General features: G+C 40.3%; 1 protein-coding gene across 4 annotated transcripts in view; it reads left to right on the top strand.

Moving 5' to 3' along the window:
* The window catches only part of STARD13 (StAR related lipid transfer domain containing 13), a 284737-nt gene that overhangs the window by 42318 nt on the left and 216340 nt on the right, over window positions 1-26079 (top strand). For 2 of the 4 annotated variants that reach the window (XM_063149149.1, XM_063149150.1), the window contains exon 2: window positions 1692-2605. In XM_063149149.1, coding sequence (XP_063005219.1) covers window positions 1850-2605 — 756 coding nt within the window. In that variant the 5' untranslated portion in view covers window positions 1692-1849. Of the gene's footprint in view, window positions 1-1691; window positions 2606-8547; window positions 8688-26079 lie in introns of those variants that run through there. The other 2 variants (XM_063149151.1, XM_063149154.1) reach the window with 2 other exon arrangements.

Below are 26079 nucleotides of genomic sequence, written 5' to 3'. Positions count from 1 at the left end.
GCACAGATAATAATCACCTGAAATGGCAAGAGGCCTTTCCACTGTGCCCACAATGTACAAGATATTATGCAAAAAGTTAGTTATTCCAATCATTCCATCTAAATGTGGGAATGTGTTTTGTTTTTTGAAGACATTTTTGCTCAACTAGTTCTCCCCTTTCTGGAACTGAAGTCAATTCTGTGTAGATGACTACCCTGAGGCACCTGAGAAAATGAGGAGTAGGTCTGTCATTCATGCATAGATAATGTAATCTATTATTATTGTGTACCACAGCTGTGGGCTGAAGTTCTTCTTGGCATTATTCGTCCCTCTAAAGGCTGGATGACTGGTGTAAGCTTTTTGCCTAGACATCCTCTGTAGTTTTGTATTAGGCAGTCAAGCCAGGATGGAGACTTCTCTCACATCAAAATAGGTAAACAAGCTAAGTGAGAGCATTTACCTTCTGGAAGCATTTTTCTCTCTCCACTGACTCCAGCAGGAGGTTAGACAGTTCACAATAATGTCTGATGTTTAAATAGCTATCAATAGCTGAGAGGAGATCTACATAAACAGTGTGTAACTGCATGCTCACATCTATTACAGCTGCAGTCCAAATGACAAAGGTAATACAATAAATCCAAATTTTCTGGATGTGTTACAGTATTCTTTCTATTACCAAAGGCATGCCTGTAACAGTAAAATACACACTAACCAGCACTAAAATATGCCTAGCTGGTGTGCATTGCTCAGTTTATGGCACATGCAGTGACAGGCGCATCATATGCCAGCATCTTATTTTGCTTGCTTCCCACTTTGACAGGCACAGTGCTGCCTTCTGACACATCTTCCTCATCACTGACAGGTTTGCCACATATATCAAAGGCTTAAGCTTCTCTTTTTATTTTGAAAAAGCTTCTGTTCTGCTTTGCTCTCTCACAGATGGAGTACTGAAACAATCATTAAAATAAATACTACCAATATTCAATCTGTCACAAGAAGTAAATGACATGCATGGGTGAACAGAAGCTACTCAGTGATGTGAGATCAGTTCTTCAGCCGCTCCCTTCTCCCAGAGCATTGGACTTGCCCTGCCTAGGTGTGAGCATGGGTACTAAGACTTTTAAAGCAGACAAGGCCAACTCTGATGTAGCACTGAAGCTCTCTGTTATTTTAGCCTCTTCCTTTTCCCTCTCAAATCTCTTAGAAATGGGCAGGTGTTGCACTGCACTGGCAATTCACTGAATTTGAGACAGAGAAAATCACACATGTAATGACATATTATTTTCTGTGTTTTCCCTGTGACATTTCCATGTGTTTTGTCCCTTAGTCTTCCCTATGACATTTTAGTAGCTTTATCAGAGCAGTAAAAGTTGTCAGTGATTTAATAGACAATGAAAATACAGTGAATAGAGAGGCATGTTTAGATAACAAGCATATGTCTAACATCACTTTGAATGATTCTGAACTGTTGTGTCACAACCAACTTAAGAGTCATTAATTAAAAAAAAATTCTGCATTTGCCATTTCTTTCCTAGTCTATAAGCAAAACAAGTCAAAATTCTCATGTTTAAAGTTCATTTAAACTGCACACATGAAATATTGCACAAGTAAATCTGAAGTAAATTTATATGGACATTTCAAGTTTCAGGGTTTCTTTTGCTGGTGTGCTCCATTGCAAGCATGTTTTCATTCATTTTTATTTTTTTTTTCAGGAGCTGAAAGGATTCAGATGTTTTTATATGAGATTCCAAGCATTAATAATGACTGTGTGATCATGGTTTTGGAAAACTAAGAATATATTTCCTGGCTACATATGCAGATATATGTTTCTTAAGACAAGCAAGAATGAAGTCATTTTGATCTCTGATGGATGAAACCCATTGGAATGGAAACTAACATCTATGAAGAAGAACAGGGCTCACCTTATCTTATATCTGCTGAGTGCCTGGGAACTCCAAAGGAAGCCAAGTATGAAAAATACCAAAGAAAGACAGAAAATCAGACAAGTCCATACAAATTTCAGAATTTATTACTGGAACCTGAGCTGAGCTTGCCATCTGTGTCATCCTTACTGGACCACAATGAGACATCCTTACAACTCGGCATGGCTGCAGGGTGTTCCAGTGCCACCAACCAGCCCGAGACAAAGCACCTTTGTGAAGAATTATCCTGTTCTACAAGGCACATGTCAAAGGAAGATCCTTTAAACCTTCCCATGCACACAGAATGGCCAGTCCTCACAGGAAAAAATTCACACAAGAATCCAGAAGCAAATTATGAGATCAGAGTCATAGAACACAAACCATGTGCTATCACATTTTCTGATTTTGAATTTTTATCACATGAAGCCGGCACTAAGCTCCATATTTGCGAGGCTGGAGACGCAGATGATTTTTCTTCTGAAGAGGAAGAAGCAGATAACAGAGGTGATCATGACACATTTACAGAACTGCCACTGTATGAGGCATTTTTCAAAGGCCTTCAGAGAAGGAATGTTTCCCAAAGAAAGCAAGCTAAACATGAACTTACTAAATATCAGCACACCTGTCATTTAGAAGACTGCAGTAATCAATCTGAAAAGGCATTGAAGGACCATGACAAAGAAGAAAAACATATGGAGCTGGAGGTAATACAAGCTATTCTTTAGTTTCAAGTGTGTTTTAAATAAGAGGTGCCATTTAGGGTTGGTTACAGGAGGAAAAGGAATTGTGTAAATTGTTATAGGGTGATAATTATTGTGAATTACAAAATTAAGAACCTAAACCTACAGTAAAAGTATACTAGTCTTTTTCACTAGACAAATCTTACTTCAGATTGACCACACTTCTATTAGCCTGAACTTCAAACTTTGGTTTTCTGGTTTCTTTTTTATTTAAATGGGATTGGCTCCATTTCCTACATTCCTACAAGATCATATATCAAGCTATGTACAGCACACAGTCTGAGGACTGTTCCAAAGGGATAGAGCTCACATTTAGTCTCAGAGCAGAATATGTTTCTTCATGCTGAAAAATGGGCTTTTAGTGTGGTGGTACTGTAGCACTGAGCCACCTAACCCACAGCACTGTTTCCACTTAATAACTGTTTTCTGTACTAACATTTCATTAAAACAATATAGAGGACAAGTTAAAGAGTGGTATATAATGGTTGGTTGGTTGGTTGGTTGGGTTTTTCCGTTTTTTTTAAATCTGTGGTGTTATATATCACGATTTTTTATAGACCAGTGGCCAAAATGAAAACAGAAGTTTTCAGGACAAAATTTAAAATCTTTAGCAATAAAAATCATCCAACTATATACAACCTTTCCATTAAAAAAAAAACAACTCAACTTTGAATAAATTAACTTTGTTTATTGGAACTGGAGGAACAGAAGCCTCCCAGCTGAACTGTCTCTAGTCTGGACAATAAGCACGGTTTCTCCCTGCTCACAGCTGGTGACAAACCAAATGACTGGAGCTAAACACATTTATCATTGGAGAAAGTCAGTTCTAATACAAAACTAAGAAGTGACTCCAAATAGTGGGCAAAACCAAACCCTTAGAATTCCAATGTTCCTGACCTTGGAGCACAAATTGATCTTAACCTGCAGGTCAGGCATTCCTTTCTGTCCTCTCTTCTCCTTCTTCCAGCTTTTAAAAGTTATTTTTCATGTAAATCTGCTCTATGCCTTGAAAACCAGGCTGTAGTCCTGTAGTCTTTTACCCAGTGTATTTTATTTTACTCTGCCTGCAGTTGTCCTTTTTTCTTCTACTGAGTATAACACAGAGTTGCTTTATTGATTCTGGTTAAATGAAGTGTTACAGTTTGGACTATAATGTCCATATTTACATCAAAACTATGCCATAAATTAATTGCTTCTCTCCTTTAGTATTAATCTATCTCCAGTTTGGGGTGACTAATTATGCCCTTAAGTGAGTGGGAGTTTTGTGCTGTATTTCATACATATCCCAACTTCACTGCAGAAATCCATCAGCACACAAATAAGCAAGCCAGATTTTTAGAAATTTTCCTCAGCAGATTATATTAGAAGACCAAGGCCCAAAGATGGTTCCCAAACAGTGCAACTTTTGATGCACTACTGACCCTGATTCTCATGACACATGGTTTATTAAGTAATTGCACTGTTCTTCTAACCTAAGCCAAGTCTTACTTCCTCATTACTCAGAAACATTCACATTAATGAAAATAATATATCTCAAAATGGATGCACAAACATTCTTTGGATTTTCTTTACTGAAGGTCATTCCCATAGATAAAAGGGAGACGCCAGAAGATGTTGTCATTTAGTTTACTTTATGTCTATGCCATAAAATAAACTCAAGGATGCAGCTTGAAGTGCAAAATAATGGATTATAAATTGCCAGACAAGCATGTGAAATTACCTAGTAAATCTCAGTAAATGTGTCAAAACATTTTAAAAAATGGATGCAATGTTGCAGTCCTGGTTTTGATTTTTTCTATGAAAATAAGTAGCATCATTCAAGGAAAGCCTCCAAGAATTAAAAAAAAATTAAAATAAACATTAAGATTGTCTTGTCTCTCAAATTTTAACAGCAGTCATGCATTATTATGCAGACTGAAATCTCTCCCCATGACTCTGGTTGAAGCAAATGTATGTCACTGTCAAGTTATTTATTTCTATTGTTTAGAAATGGTGTTAGGGAGAAATGTCTTTCTAGTGGAAAGAAATCAAATAAATAAAGACAGCATGAGGTAAAAATGCTGACAAGGGCAACTGGTATTGCTAAACTTTAAACTTATAATCATATAATAAACAGATTACTTTGGCTGTACAGATACAGACAATCATACAGAGCACCCTGCACAAGACCCTGGCTAAATCCTTGCTACTGGAGTTCCCAGTGAAACTGTGTTTAAGATCCATCCTGCAGGGACACTCCTACCCAGAGGCACCTGTTACTGACTGCAAACCTCCTATCTGAGTTCCAGAAAGGAGGAAAGGCTGCCACCTTCTCCAAGAAGGAAGCGCTGGCCCTTGCAGGCAGTCACCACAAGCAGAGTCTGTCCCGATCTCCTCTTAAATAGTTGTTACACGCATTTAGGTGACAACTCTTGAACTTCGTGTTTCATTCTAATTAATAAGTAGAGAAAAACCTTTAAGTGCACTGAGCAGTAAATAAGCAGAGGGAAGATGGAAAAAAATCAATTTGTGTATGCTGCCAACTCTGTCAAGTGGAAGAAACTGCTGAAAACAATTCATATAATGATGGCCTTTTAAAAATGCTCTTTCTTCTTGTTCCAAAGGCTTCTGCCTCTTCTAAGTGGTACAAGATAAATGGTACTTCTGTTCAATTTCTGAATTCAGCATGGTCCCCGAGTTTCCCCCCTTAGAGCAGTTCCACATATATTTCCTGTGCCTCCTCATAAAATCTAAATTTGGCAATTTGTTTTTCTTTGTCAGGAGTCTGTAATCAGCAGTACATTTAATGCCCAACACAGTTCTGCCCAAACACTCAGGCCAATGTTGGACTAAATGTTCTTAGAGGTTCTTTCCAATCTAGATAATTTTATGATTATTTGGTTAGTTCTGTCCAGAGATTCTTTTGCAGCTCTGAAGTGGCACCTTCAGCCATTTTTCCTTGCTTGTTTAACTTCAAGTCTTCATATCAAACTTGATACAGCGTTTGTGCATGCAGCCAGCTCCATGTTCAGGGGCAATAAATAATTCAGAATAGCTTCTGAAACATAACATTTTTCTAGATTGTCATTTCTTCAAACTATACTGAGCAGGACACAGCTGAAGACCACATTTAACCAGGAGCTGCTATTCAACTTTCCATCCATAAACTTATCCTATCCTTACGTAGCCTGAAAACAGTATGTGTTACTTTCAGGATTAACATTTCAGGGAAGTAAATACTTGAAGGTATTTGACAGATATTAGGCAATAAGAAAGTATTATGAAATCATACCCTTGACAGTGTGAATTGTCATGGATCTTCCCTCACCCCGGGGATTGTATACAAACCCTGCTAATATTCTTGGCTGCTGCAACGAGACAAGCATAGTCCTACCAACATGGAAGCAAACTTAAAATCCTTTCTGGGGCAATTTCAAATAGTTTCTTTGGGCAGCCCATATTAGCAACTGGAACAGCCAAAAAGCTTTCTGTGGCTGTTGACATTACTTAGGGCACCTAAGAGAGTTGTCTCATCTTCCTCTATTGTTTCTCGCTCCCTTGAGAGACAATGGGTTGAGTCAGGAAAGCCAAGTGCTGGAAAGGAACTGCTTAGGGTAACCATTAGGACTGCTAGGTGCTCCAGCAGCCCCTCTGCAGCCTCCCTGTCTGCATTCATATTTACCATGAATTTACCATTTACCATGCCTCTTTCAACGCATTTAGGAAGATCTAAACCAAACCTGCTTGTTTGTTTAAAGCACCATAATGATGGACTAATATTTGCATTGAATGTTACCGTGTTCAGCTGGGTCAAACTAAGAGTGAGATGCCACTCCCCAGGAGAGACAAGATGACCGAAACCGATAATTTAGGTAATTAAGGTAGCATTCACAATGAATATCTTTGTCAGGATTTGGCCCTCAGACTGTAAGTTCAAAGACTTTTGGAGGAGGCTGCGCAGGCATGGGAGTGGCCAGTACGATGTCAGAGACAGGCTCTGTGTGCAGCTCTGCATTGTGTTAGCAGGGGAGCTGTGCCATCAGCTTTCACCATCAGTAAAACTTCAAGGAAAAATGTAGTGTCATAAAGGAGGTTTGTGAAAGCTCCATTGTTTTTGACATTTAAAACTAAGGCAACTGAACTCTGAAAATTACTTCAGAAAACAGTAATTTACTGAAAAAACAAAAAAAGGATGATCAGTTTCTCTTTCCCTGATTATTCACTTACTGTCATTGATTTCCTTGTTCCATCCTTGTACTACAGTAAGGTAAATTTTATCCTCATTACTCACTGCCAAATGAAAAGTTTGACAATTATTGTATTGGCTTAAATCACAAGATTTAGACTGGAATAATTTGCTGAAATGCAATATGGAAGTTTCCATAGCATCTGTCCCTCATCTTGCCTGCTTGATTCAGTCCAGGATGCAGCTGGCTTTCTGGGCTGTGAGCACACACTGCAGTTCATGTCCTGCTTTTCCTCTACAAGAAACCCTGAGTTCTCCTCTTCTCAATGAGTTCCTCTCCCAGTCTGTGCCCACGTCTGGGACGGCCCCAACAGGTGCAGCCCCTTGGACTTGTTGGACTTTATGAGGTTCTTGTGGGCCCACTTCTCAGGTTTGTCCAGGTCCCTCTGGATGGCATCCTGTCCTTCTGTTGTGCCAACTGCACCGCTCAGCTTTGTACCATCTGAAAACTCACTGAGGGTGCACTCGATCCCACTGTCAATGTCAGTCTTCTCCCATCAGTTGCTGCAGTCACAAGAAGAGGAGATGAATCCCATATAATTTATTCAAAAGCCAGAGGTCTTAAAGTCAATTATCATTCCTTAAAATATATGTATCCTTCTGTGTGACTTGTAAATATTTTAATCAAGTAATCATACCCTATGAGAAAGGAATCAGAAAGTTCTAAGTCTTGGACAATAAATCTGACCTGGCAGTGTGCCCAGGTGGCCAAGAAGGCCAATGCCATCCCGGCCTGTATCAGCAGTAGTGTGGCCAGCAGGAGCAGGGAAGTGACTGTGCCCCTGTACTCGGCACTGGTGAGACCACACCTCAGATCCTGTGTTCAGTTCTGGGCCCCTCACTACAAGAAGAACATTGAGAGGCTGGAGCGTGTCCAGAGAAGGATAAGGGAGCTGTGGAAGGGTCTGGAGCACAAGTCTGATGAGGAGCAACTGATGGAGCTGGGGGTGTTTAGCCTGGAGAAAAGCAGGCTCAGGGGACACTTCATCATTTTACAAGCACCTGGAAGGAGGGTGTAGTGAGGTGGGGGTCAGTCTCTTGTGACATGTCTCAAGTGAAAGGACGAGAGGAAATGGCCCTAAATTGTGCCAGGAGAGGACAGATTAGACATTATAAAAATAATTCACCCAAAGAGTGGTTAAGCATTGGAACAACATGCCCAGGGCAGTAGCAGAGTCACCATCTCTGGGAGTGTTCAAGAGACATCTGGATGTGATTCTTGGGGATATGGTTAAGGGGTAATTATGGTGGTGCTGGGTTGCTGGTTGGCCTAGATAATCTTGAAGGTATCTTCCAACCTTAATGACTCTGTGATCCTGTGAATTTTCATTATTCAGATTACGTTGAGTTTATTCAATTTAAATGATCAAAACAGAGCAGCAGTGAAGCCTACATCTGTGATCAGGTGCCAAAGTAAGCTTCTTACCCTTGTACTTGGGTGGCTTACACTCTGCTCAGTGCCCTGCTTAGCCACTCTGAAGCACTGTTCTGAGAGGTACTATTCTGTTTTCATTAATGAGGCAGTAGAACTTAGGTGGAATTCAAGATATCTGAAAATTGCCCTGCAATAGTACCTTCTTCTCTAATTCAGTCATACAGGAGCATAAACTGGAGAGGAACATATTAGAGTAAAGTACAAATTCCTACTCTCATTCCTCCCATACTTGGGAAGTTTGTACTTCATTTTACCCTATGAAACTGAGACTCCAAAGCTAGAGGAGGAGAATGGTTGCAAACTTGTGATGACTTCTTCATGAGGAATAATACAGTTGTTATTATCTCCTTTCAGTCATCTTCTGCAGACACTGGAAATCTACCCAGGTAGGAGAGCTGAGCACTGAAATAACAATAGCCAGGGAGAACAGGCTATGAAATCAAGGGGAGAAAAATGGGAAATTACTTGTCTAAGAAAGAAGTGATGCACTAAGCTTTATACATTCTAATTTCCTTTGTGTGTCTGTAAGATTTGTACTTTCTGTATTTCAGTGGCACTTTCTTGAGAGCTGATAGATAAGGACACGGTGACTTGAACTTTGCAAGTTTTTTAGTGTTTATGCTTATTTCCTGCCTGCTCAGAAAAGGAGTTGGAGAACTCCTGATTGCTTTAGCAGTGATGCATTATTGTCAGTCGATAAATAATCACAATCAGCTCTTTACTATTAAGAGTCAGATAAATGCTAGCTTAGGGACTTTAATTATTAAGTTAATGAAAGGATTTTTTATTGGCTTCACAAATTTGAAGGACTAATGGTGAATAGAGCATCTTGCATTGAGTACTTTTTTCTGTCACCTCAGTATTCCTAATAGCGTAACTGTTTCCCATTACAATGTGGCATTTGTTGTGTCCTGCTTGTTGAGGACATTAGCTACATGACTGTTTCTACTAAGAAATGATAGGAATTTTGGAAAATAACAGTAAAGTTATATGAAGAATAGTAATTTAAGGATATGCTTTAAAATCATAATGAAAAGAACTGGTATATTGAAATTATGTAGGAGAACATGTAGATGCTATCAAAATTACTGCCCTTCATTTCTCCAACATACTTGCATGCTGCTTGCCTGTTTTAATAAACATGCTTCACTCATTGTTGATTAATATAGAATTAAAAAATAGAAATGTATATGGCCCTAGAAAAGATACACTACTTGCCATTAGCAGATACACTAAATCACAAGATCATCTTTGGCAGGCATCAGTGGCTATAGGGTTGAGGTTGGAGAAAGGATGCACTCTGGTTTTTTTGAATGCATCCCACAGACTATTCTGAGCAGTCCCTTCCAGCTTGGGCTCTGCCAAAACCCTCCTGGGGAAAAGTTGTAATATAAGGGGACAAAACCTGTTCTTTATCAAAAGCAGAGCCAGTAAACAAATCTCCATGTGATGGAGTGACTAATGCTCAAAAAAATCAGAGGGCTGCATTGCAGTTGATTCTTCTGCAGTTTGCAAAATACCATCACTCTAAAAATGTGTAGGATATAGTATAAATTACTGACATAGTGAGAGTCTGAGAAAATTGGATAAACTAATGAAGAAAATTGGATAATTAGTCAAAAGGACAATTCATCTTGACTTAAAAATTCCTTTAGAAAATTCAAAAAGTGCATTTCAACTTGGTGTTGAATTAGGTTGTAAATATATTTTATATATATAATACATATATTATAGAAGGTGAGATTACTGAGTTACCTTGCACAGTGTAAAACCCTTGGGCTGCTCAAACGTGTAGAACTTCATAGCTGTCCTTCCAAGAAGATACTGAACTGCCAATGAATTTTGTTGCACAGCCTCATCAAAGCCCATGCGCACACATTAAAAGACCTCACAAAACAGCATTTTGGGAACCCCTGCTTTAGCGTGTTCAAGAGCATTAGTGCACTGTTTATTGTTTACATTTATTGTTGTTATTTTTATTTATCTGTAAAGCTTCAGAAGACTAGACAGTTAACACAACAGATGTTTTATACTAAAGGGGGACAGTATTCACTACTTGTGAGTTATGGGTTTTTTTCAAATACTGACTGCTTTATTTTTTGTGTATTTGAATATTTTAGAATCATCAGACCACCTCAGGAAAGAGCAATATTACTACTGGTATTATCAGAAAACATAAAAAAAGATTATGTGCTTATGATTGCACTGGGACCATAAAATAAAAGAGCTGTATCAAGATTCTTCTTGAAAAGTATCTCAAAATATCTGGAACCTGTGCAATGTGAACCCATTCAAATATTTCATGTATCCCTACAGAAGGAGAGAAAAAGTCAATAGAAAATATGGCCTGTCTAAGTCAAGGCTGTGATGAACAACATTGCTCTGTCAGAGCATGGGAAGAGGCACCTGTGAGAATTACAGGCTGAGTCTTAGGTGCAGGGAACCAGAAGAAACATGTAGAAATCTGTTAATCTGCTTATCATTAAAATAAAGATATTTCCTCAAGGAACAGATGGAGACACTGGATAAACTGTGGGATGGGCATAAGCAGAATTTGTGAGATCAGAAACTTGTACAAAAGATGAGGAGACCAGGGAAGGGTTGCATTTTAAAGCTGGTTTGGCTGACAAATAAGGATTTGGTATGCTTTTCAAGTCAGCCAATAGAACTGCAGTACAGCAAAGGAGAAAAAAATAACCGAATGAAAAAAACAGAAACAGAACTTTACTGAATCAACAACCTCACAAAGTATATTTTGTAATATTTAAAAGTTCTTGAAAGGGATTAAGAAAAATAAGTTACAGATATCTTCATACACAGAAGTCCCACTGGAAGATTGTAGCACTTCCTATAAGGCATTTAGGTGCTTTTGAAACTTATTCCTAGGTAACACATGTCCAGTTAATGAAAATCAGACTCTAGTGATACAGTTATGATCCCTCTGTCCTTCTTGGCATGAAATTTTAATAAAGTAATGTTAGCTTGATATTGTAACAGACATATTTCTTTGGTAGGGCCATGGGACCCAACTGATATGATCTGACTTGCTGAGGGATCTATGAGCATTTTGGTACTGCCACATCGCAGGCTACCACACAACCAGAAATCTGTGTGGACACTGAGATCCATGACTGAACCCAATTTAGAGATACACTGAAAAAATTTAAATGTCATGAACTTCATTGAGAGTTGACAGATCTGAGATTTCATTTTATGGCATTCTTCTGCGGTTACTGTCTACAAGAAAGTGTCCTAAGCCTCAAGCCTTTCCTTAACAATCTCTCCAAGTATGGAGTATTACAAATTGCAATAAAAAATGGAAACAGATTGTTCTTTCTATCCAAGCTTTTGTACAAACTGATGCTCTTGTAAAACTCTTGTCCAGTTTTGAATTATCTCAGAGCTGAGACTTTTGCAGTGCAGAGAAGGAAACTCTCCTCTGAATTAGCTTAGAGTTCTCCTGAAATAAATCAGACAGGGCATTGAAGTCTATGTCTGCATTTGAAATATTTTTTATTCCAGAAATTAACTTCAGTAAAATCTCACCAGGTTTTTGCATTGTATTACTGGGGTCTCTTTGTGTGCTTTCTATGGATTCTGAAGTTCTTTGGCATTTAGACTATCAATCCAATTTTTTAAAGATCAGGTCTAGAATAGGTAATGTTTTAGCATCACAGATTTAACAGCTCATTTCTAATATATGTGCAGAGAAACTTTGTTTGGCTTTCATCCAATCTTTGTGATGAAGCAATTAGTAATATGGTAGATAAATTACTGTAAGGTTTGCAGTTACTATTTATTGTTTCTATTCAAGCAGTATAAGGGTGACATTTCAGTATTTACATAATGAGGACTTTTCACCATGGCAAAAGCCTTGGCAGCTAGTCTGGGGTCTGATTTACTTAAACTAAAACGTAAAAAAAGCTGCTAAACCTGCCAAGAAACAACAGAACAGAATACTTCAACTTGTATGTATTTTATTTTTTACGATGTACACCACATATCAAGATCAAGAGAAAAGTACACAAAGGCAGTAACTAGAAGCAAGAATATACAGACTGCCTTTTATTAACATGCCAAGATAGGTGCCTAAACTGAGAGGAAGTGGAGTACTGAGAATTTGTGCAACTAAGGATCCAGACTCTGAGAGTTCACCTCAAGCTGTACTTTAATCTGCTGTGTTGCAGATTTGTCCAGGGTGTTACAAATAACTAGTGATATATGGAAAAACTTCATGTTTGTGAGATAAAAGATGATTAAACTAAAAAAGATTATCCCTGGATGACAGAAACATTCCAAAGACCCTGAGGTTTTTTTTAAAATAAAAGTTGTTGCAATACCATGATGCATTTCTAATGCAAGGGGGCTATCAGGATACCCCTCTGCTTTGTGTTTGGTGTAGAACAGATCAAGTGCTGTCTTGAATTGTCCAAGCCTTGTCTTGGGGGACACAGAATGCCACTGATGCTAAAAAAAAAAAAAAAAAATTGAAAGAGAGAAATGAGATTAAGAAGCCTTAGTGGGAAACCCCCAGTATTCCAAGCAAGCAGAGACAAACTCAGGTCTTTCTGAAATAAAGGCAAAAACAAATTATAGAAGTTCAGAAAATGCTTTTGAAACTCAACTTTTCAGACATGACAAAGCTTGCATTTTGCATGTGAATGACAGACAGCAAACTCTAAAATTGCCACTTCTTCAAGTAAAAGAATTTACCATGAATACGAACAAAAAATAATAGCAAACTTTAAAATAGTTAGAATTGCTATAAATTGGAATGTATACATTCAGAGTTTTTATCTCTGATCATCTTTTTCTGTGTGCAATGTTTCCAGTTTTGTAAAAAGTTCTTAAGAAGGTGATTTTAAGTTGCATTAAACAGAATGAAGATATCTAAGTTAAAAGAGTAATAAAAAAAGACTAGGCCTTCTTGATGGGTGCTTTTTTCTTATTTAGAAATTGTGTTCAAAGGGTTGCAAATTCTAAGGAGTGCTCACACAAGCACCTTGGAACACACAGCATTTAATTCTAATGTAAATTAAAAGGAATTTTTAAGAGTAGCAAGTATGGTTGAAAACTGTACAAATTTGAGAAGGAACATTTGGTTTATGCATCCAATTTAAAATTGGCAGTATTATCAAAAACCCCAATCTCCTAGGTACATCATGAAAAATAAAAGCATACCATTTTGCAAAGGAAGTAATTATTTTTAAATTTGGAGTTACTTTAGTTCAGAAAAAAACTCCCCAAAGATTCAAAATTCTCTATGACAGTGAAAAATTCCTTACCCTGGCTGTGATATGTCAGGAGCCTCCAGCAGCACGCTAGGTGGGCCACTAAAGAGCTTTGCAGGTACAGGTATTTTACCCAGAGGAAAGCTGTCAAAATTAAGCTGTCTTTGAAAAGTAATTCAAGTCTGATGCATTGACAAATATCAATTAAAAGAAAAGAAAATCACTTGTCATGTAAGATATGAAATTACTATCACTTTGGCATTTTAAATTTTAAATTCAAATATATGTTGGCTGGGCTGCAACCAGGCTGGTTTCTACATTGTCTAAGCAGGGTTTTCCCACCAGGGCCAAACTGTACACTGCTCAGTTTATGCACATTTTCCCATTCAAGAGTTGTCTAGACCAATTCCCTTTGGAATTGTTTTGGGGTTTTGGGTTTTGGTTTGTTGTTTGAGTTTTTGGTTTTTTTATGGGTGGCAGTATCACATTGGGACTATAGAGAGATGAGCAGGATTGGAGAGCAATTGGGAAAACTTGTAGATTTTTCAAGTTCCTCAAGTGCTGCGTTAAGACAGCGTGCTAAAATACAAACTATGATCCTTCCAGCTTTTATCCTGGCATGTTTGGATATACCCCAGGTGCACATAAAGCTTTCCTCTCAAGGATATCTAGAGATCTTCCTAAACCTGCAGATCTTGCAATTCTACATTATACTGAATTTTGCTAGCAAGATTTTGCTTATTATTGCTACTGTTAAGTATCCTGCATTTCAAAATACACTCGCTTGAAGTATGTAACTGGAGAAACCTGCTGAAATCCTTGAATTAGCCTAGGAATTGTTTGGTTGCAGTTATTTGCAGAGTTATACCAAGAGGTCTCTTTATGTGGATTTTTGTGGTTGATGGGGTTTTTCTAAAATATGCCATATCACAGGGAACTGAAATACTTGCGAATAGAATTATCACTGTTGGTAATCATCCCATAGCAGGGGGATTTTTTGCTCTTTCTTGTAATTCTCCTAGTAATTCCAAAGAGCAATATTTTCCTGCTCTTTTTAATAACTATTACTTTTATAAATAAGTACACTTATATAATATATATAAGTTTAATAACTATTACTTTTATAAATAAGTATAAAAGTAATACCAAATACCTTAACAAGGATAAACAGAATTTTTGAGTGCTTTCAGTTAAGGTACTTAACAAAGAGCCAGGCAAATACAAATAAAACTGAAGTGCTCCAATATAAAAGTTATGCTAGGACTGGAAGTCAGTAACAGTCAGGCTAACTCTTGGTAAGTGAAACTCCAGGACAGGCTCATGTTTTCAGCTTCACCTGCCTCAGAACTTGTTGAGTGCATTTGTATTTTGAAGGTTTTGTAGAACTTTTGGATATTTTAAAAGTAATCGCTACAGATCATTGTTGTCCCTCAACCCTTCTCATTCCAGGAGATGATGTTTGAAGCAAGGGACAGGGAACATGCCTGAACCTTAAAGTTCTGGTAACAGTAGTTTTTGCTATTTAGTGACCATACTCTTACAGCAAGACAGATTTTTTTGATCTCCAAGCCTCATTTTCCTTCCTATGTGTTATACAAAAACACTAACATGGTATAAGCAAGTATGTTTAGAAGCTCTGGGAACACATAAACTATTATTTTCTTTCAGGAACAATGCCCAAGGCTGCATTATCAAAGCATCTTTTCTTCAAAAATTGAGATCAAACTGATTTGTTTAACAGAAAGTGGTTTAGGTTTTTTAAGTGAGCTATCTTCTTCCCAAGTTAAAAAAGACATGCTAAAATATATAGTCACTATTTTGTTTCTGTTTTTGACTAAAAGAGTCTTCATAAAGTAAGATGTCTAGGGGCAGCAAAATATTATACAGTCAGTATTATAAATATATGCACTCACCATATGCAGTCAGTATTATGTGGCAATAATAATGCAACATTGACTTCACAACATTAGTTTTTTAGTTTTTAATTCTAGCAAGACAGGGCTTCAGCTGTCTACAGATATTAATAAGTACAAATACCATGAATAGTTAAAATTCTGGAAGTTGTTTTGATCACTCACATGGTATTTATGTATTTCTTCTGAAAGAAGAAATGTAGCTCAAATTCTGAACACTTTAGGTACATAACTAGCATTAATAATTAACAATATAAAACTACACACTACATTAATAAGGGATGACTGTTCTTGTGCATAATGTGATTATCTTAATTCAGCTTTTAAATTCTGCCCAACTCCTTCAGCTTCTTAGTTTCTATATTTTTCATGGCTATTCTGTCATTTAGAGAAAAAAAAAAAAACATAAACCACAGCAGATTATTATAGTAACACACCTGATGCTGCAGCTTTTAGCATAGGCAGGTAGCAGAAATAGATACTTCAGTTTACCAAACAAAAGATGGCAAAAAATCCCCAAGCAGAGACACAGAGAGGTGATTTGCAAGACATGTCCCAGGTACAGCCAATGGCTTGTTCAGGATGTTTTGTGTAAGGCCCTTTGCTTCTTCAGGTTAAAAGCTTTTGCCAGTTTTACTAGGCAGGTAGGAATGAAATCTGATCTCTGCAGTTTAGGTGATTAATTATCTGACACTCAAATACTTAAATATCTATGGTTCCTGATCATCCATGGGGGCTGCTGGAGTAGGCTGCAGCTCTTATAATTTTCTTCCAGAAAAACTGGGAATGTAGGAGGAAGACCAGAAGGAGTGAAAATGGGGATGGAGCACAGCACATCTTGCCTTAACACAGAGTTAAGACATCAGCAGAATATTATCTGGATCTGGGTGCTAGGGAATGTATCCAGTTTCCACACTATAGAGAAAGCAGGCTGTCAAATGAAGCACATAAATTTCTTACACAGTTGAGGAAAAGACACTGATGTCTTTGAAGAGCTCCAGAGGGAGATCCCATCTGATTAAGTGCAGGCATTTAAGAAACTTAAGACAATGAAAGAAAAATGTGCCTCCTTACTCATCGTTCTCACTTCCAAAAATTTATGCAAGGAGATTTATTTGTTGCTCTGACCAGTGTCCTTATGTCACGTTGACAAGCTTCTTATAATTGCATGCTACAGCCCACGCTCTATTCAAAACAAGGGGAGACAAAACATTAAAACTGAGCAATGTGCATGTACCATAAATTATACCTGGAGCTGGTTTTATCTAGTCACCAAGCATAATGGTATTTCTGATTTCAGACTTACTCCCACCTCCCTTTAACTCTGGCCAACTCAAAACTTAAAAAAATATATAATATATTGTTTGTGTTACACTGTAGTTTTAGTTACAGAGGTATTTTGTTTCCTACCTCATTCCCAATGACGAGTTTTTTCCCAGAAAAGATTTTCAAAAAATGCACTCGTGCTGCAATTTTGCCACAAAAAATAATTTTCTTTTAATCTGTTTTTTAATCCACTATTTCTCCCCTGCCTAACATCCAGAAAGGGACTAACTAGATCCCTGTCTTGATCCTTGGCCACAAGAGACAGGCACCTAATGAAGTTCACTGCACTCCCCGAGGGCTCTGCAAGGAGCAACCTGGCAAGGCTGACACTTAAACAGAAGCTGTTGAGAAACCCCTTTGCTGCTTATGAAAGAATAAAAGAGCATGTGAGATGAATGATACAAATCCTATAAAATCAGCAAATAAGCTCTGAACAATCCTTGTAATGCATTTTCCTTCAGTTTCTTGATCAGGGACTAATTGCTCTTCATGAGGGAAAAAAAAAGTCATTTATAAAATCAAGCGTCTCAGGATAGGAAGTGAAAATATATTGTCCTTCTGTTTCTACAGAATTCACCTAATCACCCCATGATGATTATCTCAGAAAAGTAATTAATTGTTCCAAAATATTTTTCAGATTTAAGATTACCACCCTGACATTCTGCAGAATTAATGCCTCCTGCCTCACCCCTTCCAGGACCTCCTGTCGCCCAAATTATTCCACATTTCTCACTGCTTTCCATCATACTCCAGTCCTTTCCTGTTCTTATATTATTTCCAGTTTCTACTTCCCACTATTTTCCCAGCACTGCCAATGTCTTCTCTACTTCCTTTCCCCCAGAATGTCTCTGGCACCTCCCTCCACCACTCCAGCAAGGGACAATCAATATGTGCTTTACCTAGTGGTAACTTCCCACTGCTTGGCAAATTAGCACACAAAAATAAGTTCCTCAGCAGCTATTAAAAAATTATACTGTCTGTTATCTCATCCTAAGTTTTATAGTGGGCCATCGCTTTTGTCTCTTGTACAGTCAAAATTTTAATTCAACTTGGTTGTCCCTGATATTTCTTCCCATCTTCCAAACTGGCTTGAAGGTATCTGAAATGCTCAAAAGTTGTGGGAGAAATGTCACAGCAGCTTAACAATGCAAAGACAGAACAGTATGACTTTGTTCTCTTAAAATACCATGGGGGAAAAGAAAAAAAAAAAATTTAAGTGCAATGCTCTTATGGTAGCAACTGTAGCCTTGAACACAAAAGCAGGAACTTCTCACCAGTGTATGCAATTGCAAAAATATTTTTGACAATATCTCTGCTGAGGGACATTCCACCAGATTACCCCTCTGGGCAATCTGTTCCAGTCCTTGGTGACCCATAGAGAAAAAAAGTCCCTCATATTCAGGTGGAACTTCCTGTGGATCAGTTTCTGCTCCTTCCCTCTTGTCCTATTGTTGGGCATCATGGAGCACAGCCTGGTCCATCCTCTGACCCTCCCTTGAGAAACTCATAGACATTGATGAACTGCCTCTCAGTTGTCTCTTCTCGAGGCTGAACATGGCCAGTTCCCACAGCCTTTCCTGGCAAGAGAGATGCTCCTCCACTCCCTTGATACACTTTGCAATTTTCCCTTGAATAGAGATGCTCCAGTTCCCCGCAAACCCCCGCTAGATCCGCTCCAGGAGCTGTGTCTCTCTTGCACGGAGGAGCCCAGAAATGAAAGATCTGCTTCCGATTACTTTTTGGCCTTGTGTACCTCTGCTTAGCTGTGCAGCCAAGGAAGGCACTCGCCCCAGCCTCCGCACGCCCAGCCAGGGCATGGGGCAGGTCTTTCCAGCCGAAATGCTCTGACATACGCAGAACCCGAGGCAGGGCGCTATGGAAAAGTCACTTCTCGGAGGGGCAAAGCCACACCCGGCTGGGACAGTTTCCACCCCATGGGGCAGGATCTCGGGGCAAGACGGAGGCAGGGCCAGCTCGGCGGCCCCTCCGGCCCGGGCACCCTGGTGGCCCCTCTTCCCCTGAAGGCGACAGGGACGGGCCGAGCGCACCCACGGCCAAGCGGGGGGCGGCTCCGGGGCTCAGCCTCGCCCCCTGCAGGAGCCGCTCCTCGCTGGCAGCGGCTTTTCTCCTTACAGAGCCCCTGCGGGCGAGGCCGCCCGGTGCGGGGCCGGCGAGCGAGGCACAGCGGGTCCCGGAGCGCGGCCCCGGCAGCTCCCGCCGCCCCTGCCCGGCGGGGCGCGCTCCCCTCCCTGCCCGCTAGGGCGCGCCCTCGGCCCGCGCCGCGCCGCCCGCCAGGTGGCGCTGCCGCCCCGCGAGCCGCAGGCGGCCGCCGCCCCCGCCCTCGCGCCCCGGCCCCGCCCCTCCCGGCGACGTCACAGCGGCGCGAGCGGAAAGGGAAAGAGGAGAGGCGCTGCGCGCGCACCTCAGGGCGCTGGCCCGGGCACGAGCCCCGCCCCTCCCATCCCATCCCCCGCGCGAGAGCCCCTGGAGAGGGCGGGGCCGGGGACCGTTGGGCGCGCGCGGGCGCCGCCATTGTTGGCTGGGACCGCGGGAAGGGCGGGAAAGCCGCGGCCGCCCCTCAGCGCCCACTCAGCGCCCCCGCCTCCTGCCCCTCCTGCCCCTCCTGCCCCTCCGCCCGCCGGGCCCCGCTCCCCAGCGCTGTCCAGGGCCGCCCGCCCCGCCCGCCTCCGGGGCCGCGGCTGGGGCGGCAGGGGCGGCTGTGCCCCAAAGGCGCCCCGAGCCCTCCCGCCGCTCCCCCCTCGGCCCCGCTGGCCCCCGGACCCGGCGTGCTGTGACCTTGAGCACGAGCGTGGGGAAACGATTTGTGGGGCTGGTTTAGGGGGGCTTTTGTGTCGGTCTTCGGTTTTGGTTTTCCTCCATCAAGAGAAGGATCTGGAAAAGCAACACTTTTGTCTTGGGTTTATTTTTTTGTTTTGTCTGGTTGGTTGGTTTGTTTTGGGGTTTTTTTTCTATTTTGTGAAGTATGCTACTCAAATTATGTGGAGGGATCTGAGGAGATCTGGTCGCCTACAGGTCATAATGCTCATAAGTTCATTTTTTGATTGGAGAAACCCTTTGTTTGTTCTTTCTCCTCTATGATTTTTGGAGGAAGGAGCCTTTGTGCAGCCGTACGTGGGATGGTGCTGCTGTTTCGTGTCCCAATCCCAGGCAGGTTCCCTGCTGCTGCTGCAAGAGCTGCTCTTGCAAAATTTGGTTTCTTTGCAAATCTTACGTGGCGTTCTCAGTGTGCATGTCATAAACCAATTAAAGCACATGTCAGCTCTCATTTTGTGTGAAGATACCAAGGTGTTTGTAAGATTTGCATGTGCATGCTATTTTGGGACAACCACAAGAATTTTGGTGGAACTACATGGGTATAATAAAACCATGTGAGGGTTTGGTTTGGAAGGGACCTTAAAGATCATTTTGTTGCAGCATTGTAGCTGTGGGCAGGGACACCTTACACTAGACCACATTTCTCAGAGAGCTCCATCTGATCTGGCCTTGAACACAGCCAAGGATGGAGCATCCACAACTTCCATAGGCACCTTGTTCCAGTGTCTCACCACCCTCACAGTAACAAGGGAAACTTGGGAAATCTCTTGTACAGCTCACACACAAGCTATAGCTTGTCATAATTTTTTTGTTGTTGTTACTTAACAGATAAGTGTAAATTGTCACGAGTTTAATGCCAGATAATTCTGTGATATTTTAGCAACTATAGTAGCATTTCTTGAGTAACGTGGTCTTGGCTTTGTGCAAGTTTTTCAAATAAAGTTACCAATATGAACTATGTAAGTTTTCTTACTTTTGTTGCTCTAGACATTTCAGCAGTTTCAGGAATGGTTGTGAATTTTTAAAATGCATTTAAACATTAAATACTTACAACAAATGCATAGAGGCATTTAAATTGCTTTTGATTAATACTGAAGCCTGGTGAGTAAACCTGGATGTTTGGGTTACAAACTTCCAGTGGAGATCTGGGAATCATGCCTAATGACTTTTCTGGGTCTGGGATTAATGCCCTCTCTTAATTGTTAGCATGATGAAAATTGGTTCAGGATATAATTTAGAAGGTTTACATTATTTCAATTATCATCTATTCTCTTGTTCTCCCATAAATTCATGTTCCATTCATTGTCCCATCACCACCTATCCTTAGCCATAAAAATAGCATCCTTTCTGCCAAGCTTTCTCATCTTTGTCCTTAAGTACCCTTGAATTCCAGAAGGTACCTTTTGCTCTTTATTTGTTCCATTAATTTCAGATTTCAGTTTACAAATGGCTTGCTAACACACATTAATGTATTTTCTGATTAGTGCATTGTAAGAACTTGGGCAGAGAGCAGTGTCAGATTTAACAGAACTCCATGACTCATTGTGAATTTTAGAGCATCCTTTTAATCCTTGGTGGGTTTGAGGGTTTTGTGTGGTAGCTTGTCATAAATGGGATGATAGTATTGTTATGATTTTACTGGCTTTGTATCATCAATAGCGCTTTTATGAGTTATGTTTTTGTGTGTAACCAAAAGAAGCCGCTTACTTTGAAAGCAGTTGAAGTTTCAAAGTAGTTGGAGACAATCTCTAGTCCCGATTTTCTTGGAAATTCTTTCACTGTAGGTATGAATTTTTAAAATTCCAGTAACTGAAAACAAGAATGTTGGTATTTTAAGATAAGAAAGTGTTAAGGTTATAGCTACCAACATCAGTTTTTTTAAATAAAAGTATGCTGGCGTTTGGTGTCTCTTTCTTTACAATTTGAAGTTTGCCAGATATTGAGATCTCTGTCTTATCTTTTACCATCTTAATCTCTAGAACCTGCTCCAGAGTTCCTCAAGGAAACACTGACACTGGTATTTTTAGAAGAAATGACTCAGCTTGTGTGTTGGATTGCCAGGGCAGCCCTGGTGCCAGCACAGGGATTGATTCCCAGCCCTCAGTGCCTTGGAGTGCCCACACACGGAGCACCAGCTTGTGTCCGAGCGAGTTCTGACAGCTGTGACTGATCACCCTGGCTGCCAGTCTGCAAAGGCAGCAGACAAGGCCTTGCTTAATTCAGCTGCTGTATTAAACAAGATCATTGCTTTACCAATAAACACTAAACAAAACCCCGGTTAACTGTGAAACAAGTCACCTGTGTGTGCTGTTTCACAGCTGGAGCTGACAGGGCAGAGAGGAAGGCACCCATGCTGGCTCCTGGTGCTCCTGGGGGAGTAGTGCTGCCCCTGCTCCCCGCGGGGACACACCACACAGCTCCCTTCACTCTAGGGCCAGCAGCAAAAGTAAGGCACAAGTACTTCCTCTTTGGAGGCTCCAGTGCTTTATGCTGTATATAAGCCCAGCTAAGCTTTCCCCTAGCTTTTGAAGGCTTTTTCCCAAAGTGAAAAACTTTCCCAAAATTATTTTACCTTTCAGAAGGTTTATGGATGTGATCTCCCGAATGTTTCATGCGTCACAAAATCATTTTCGGTTAAAACGCCCTATTGTTATCCTTTCTATCTGGTATTAGTGTTTTCTAGTTCATGTTACTTTTAACTACTGGTCTCCTTTTTTCCAAGTTAATGGCCCAGGCTTTGCTCCTCACCAGGCCCATGTTCCTTAGATCATGAACAGGAAAGGTTCAACAAAAGACTGGATGTGGCACTCAGAGCCGTGGTCTGATGTTGACTTGGTGATATTTGGTCATAGGTTGGACTCGATGCACTCGAGGTCTTTTCCAACTTCATTGATTTTGTCAACCCACAGCCAGGTCACAGCAGCCTGGACTGCCTCCAGTCCCAACCCCTTTAATGAGCTCATCCACTGTGGTGAGCACCAGGTCAGTAGTGCTCTTCATCTGGTTCGTTTGTCCAATGCCTGCGCCAGGAAGTTTTCCTTGACGTACCTCTTGGATTTCTTACAGCTAGCTGTGTTGCTTTCCTGGCAGATTCCTGGGTGGTGGAAATCCTTTGCTAGGATGAGGTCTTGGAGTGTGATGCTTTCTGCATCTGAAGCAGGAGGCCTTGACCTTGGTTTCCCCCTGATCAGACCCCCACATGCAGGTGTCCTTTGTTGGTCCTGTCTTTGAATTTTTTACCCACAGGCTGTCGACCTTTTTGTGGCTGTTTTTCAGAGGCAGCTCTTCACAATCTATCCCCTCCCTAACACAGAGTACAAAAACCCTGCCCCTACATATCTCTTTTAAAAACCTTGTAGTCCTTGACTACAGTTCTGCCCCAGCCTCTTTTCCTAATATGTTGTAGCTTTCAAATTGTACCATGGTTTCCAGCTCCACTTGCTTGTTTCTCGTGCCATGTGCATAGGCATAGAGGCATTTCAGCTGGCCTGTGGGCTGCCCCACCTTTTGGAAGGAGCCCTCCCTAATTCCTCTGGGGTGATTTGCAGGTATTTCCCTCTTGTTTTCTAGAGCGTCAGTATTTTCTCGTTCTTCTCTGTTACTCAGAAGTGCATCCCTTCCCCTTAAAGCATATGAAATGTATCAGGCCAAAGGTGAAGCTGAGCCCAGCTTTTACACATCCTGGACAGTTCTAACCACAATGTTTCCTAGAGAGAGAACTCTGTTTTAGGAAAACTGGTTTAAGTCCTACCCAATCTCAAAAGGTGCAACCAACCACGCTGGGGAGAAGGATCTGTAAGTTACTTATTCTCGTCTGTAACTTTGTCTGGATTTAGTGGCATGAGATCCCTCAGTCTCATGGAACCCAGTCTGAAACCTAAAATTTATTAGTCAGGAAGCACTGCAGGGAGATATCTGCTGTGAACAGATACAAGCTGGTTACATTTTCCAAGGGAGTCCTGGTAAGAGAATTTTGCAATTATTTTTTTGTGAAGAAATTAATTGTGTCTCAATACCTATATGGGTAAAGTACTTTGTCATTCATTGTCACTAATTGTGATGTGCAGATAAAACTGCTGTTGCAGATGGTGCCAAACCAAATGAATATGGACAGTGTCAGGAATTTGACTACTGCTTGGAACAAGTGTCTAGGATAGTAGAAGTGTAGTTCACTTCCTCCACCTCACAAGGTGGAGGAAATGGTAGAATAGATAGATGATGAGCTGGCATCTGTTGTGAAGCAGCTGAAGATGGGATAACCCAAGAGGATAATTCATGTGCTGAAATAGGAGCAGATGTCAATTAAGACAGACTGTCTGGCCATTTGGGTGCCAGTTCTGTAGCATGTGTCATCAGTACAGGCTTGACTAACAGCCTGTTCGTGAAATTTGGTGATGCTTGACATCATAATTTCAAGCAGAATAGAAGGTGAAGTTGCTGTAGGCTTTGAGAATCTGGAAAATTTAATCATTGGAGCAAAATGTTAAAACCAATTAGGTGCCATTTAAGTTGTTTTTTTTTTGTTGTTGTTGTTGGGTTTTTTTTGGTTTTTCTTTTTTTTAATGAGAAGTTCAATATAAAACTAGTTGCTTTGGCTAGAAACAAAATGAAGCTGCAGTAGAATTTTCATATTAGACTGTCTGGGTTACTGCACTTTAAAACTTCTGCAGCGGTGTGGAATTGTTTTCCAAAACATTTTGCCCCAAACCTTGTCTTCAACTAAATTCCTTTCTTCTCCCTTTCCAGTTTTGCTCTTGTCTGGGGGAAACACCATGTTGATACAGTTTGTGGCCTGCAGTCGTAGGAATTAGCATGGGTTTCTTCATCTGGGAAATTTTCCATAAACTTACTATTTGGAAGACTCCATTGGTACGAGGGGTTCTCTCCTGTCCTGTCTAGCTTAGGGCAATACTTCTTAAAAACTGATGCAAGAACCCTTAAAAGAGAGACAGGACTTCAGAATTTTGTTTTCTTTCCCATGATGGACATTATCACAGTGCAAGATCAATGTGATGAATGCAAATTAAAGGTCAAATTTGTCAATTTACTGTCTGAAAGATTAAAAGCAGTTATTAAAAATAATTTAGTCCATTCCTGAGCCACTTGGACTTTGAAAGTCAAGTAGTCAAATACATGTAATGAAGTCAGGATTATGTTACATTATTTTCTCATGGCTTCTTTGGGTTCCTTTTTCTCCCATGTTGTGCACCTATTAGTAGTTTAAAAAATCCAAGCATATATCCTTATTGTACTATATTTGAAGTTAGTATTTCCACAATATTTTTTATATTTTACTGTATTCATTATTCAAAGACATAGTGTGTGCTTAAATACAGACACATAAAGTCACAGAAATGTGCAGTTGAGCTTAGTGAAAGAAAATTAAGGCAGGTGTGTGGAACCACTTTAAGGGAAAATGCAGAAAAGCCAGAAACAAACTTGAATGTGTTTAAAATTCAGCTTACTTTGCTCTAGAGCATCAAAAAACACAGAAGTTTTCATCATTCATCCAGGTATGGCTTGTGTCACTTCTGAAAACTTGTCTGAAGAAAACAGTAGCTTGAGGCAGCAGCCTTCAGGAAGGAAAGCAGCAGAAAGAAAGTGGCTGGACCGGAATGAAAATCAAAGTTCCATACAGAGATGTGTTTAAGAAGTGTAATAAGTTTAAGGGAAAATGATTTGTCTCGGAAATGGTGTTTCCATTTAAACAGATTGACACATATCTTCATGTTATTATTTCTGTAGCTTTTTTCTGCAAAACTGCTAAGGTCTTACAGCCCATCTTAGGTGAGTGGTTTGGGGATCAGAGCTTTCATTTTCCCAGAAACCTACGTGCATGGCCTTGCCTGCTGACTTGAGAGATGGAAGAGACTTCCTTGATAATCTCAGTTACATAACCATACAGTTCTTAGAAGTGAAAAGGTTGCCAACTGCTGAGTTTACTCACCTGCTTTCCAGGATGAAGGTGCCACAAGTTAGTTGTCCATCCAACAGCTCTGTAAATACTTGAGCAACACTGTAGTGGGATATTAAGGAAAATTCCTTTTGAAGTATTTTATCTTCAATATAGAAGGCACATGTAAATCTATTTTTTGAATGAAAGAGTTCTTTGTATTCTAAATAATTATTTTTTGAAGGATTTTACATCAGGAATCAATCTGGCTTCCTCCCCCATTCTCTGTAGGCGAAGCCATCAATGGCTGAGAGACCTTTTACACAGAGATTTTTTAAGAACAGAGGAGCCCCATCTGTGCAGCAAGAGCAGAATATGATATTTGGTCCCTGAAATTGTCCCACAAAATCATTATTTACAGATCTAGGCTGTACATCAGAGAGAATTTTTATCTGAGCAGATTTAATAGGGAGGAGGGTTAAATAGCATTGGTATATTTTACTCTGTGGTTACTGATTTTCTACCCAAAGTTGTACAATACATTAATTACCAGAACAATTGGACCTATTGAAGTTCTAAA

The sequence above is a fragment of the Melospiza melodia genome, chromosome 2 (genome assembly GCF_035770615.1).
Source record: "Melospiza melodia melodia isolate bMelMel2 chromosome 2, bMelMel2.pri, whole genome shotgun sequence".
In the NCBI taxonomy this organism is placed as follows: Eukaryota; Metazoa; Chordata; class Aves; order Passeriformes; family Passerellidae; genus Melospiza; species Melospiza melodia.
This window is presented reverse-complemented; position numbering and strand designations above follow the sequence as displayed.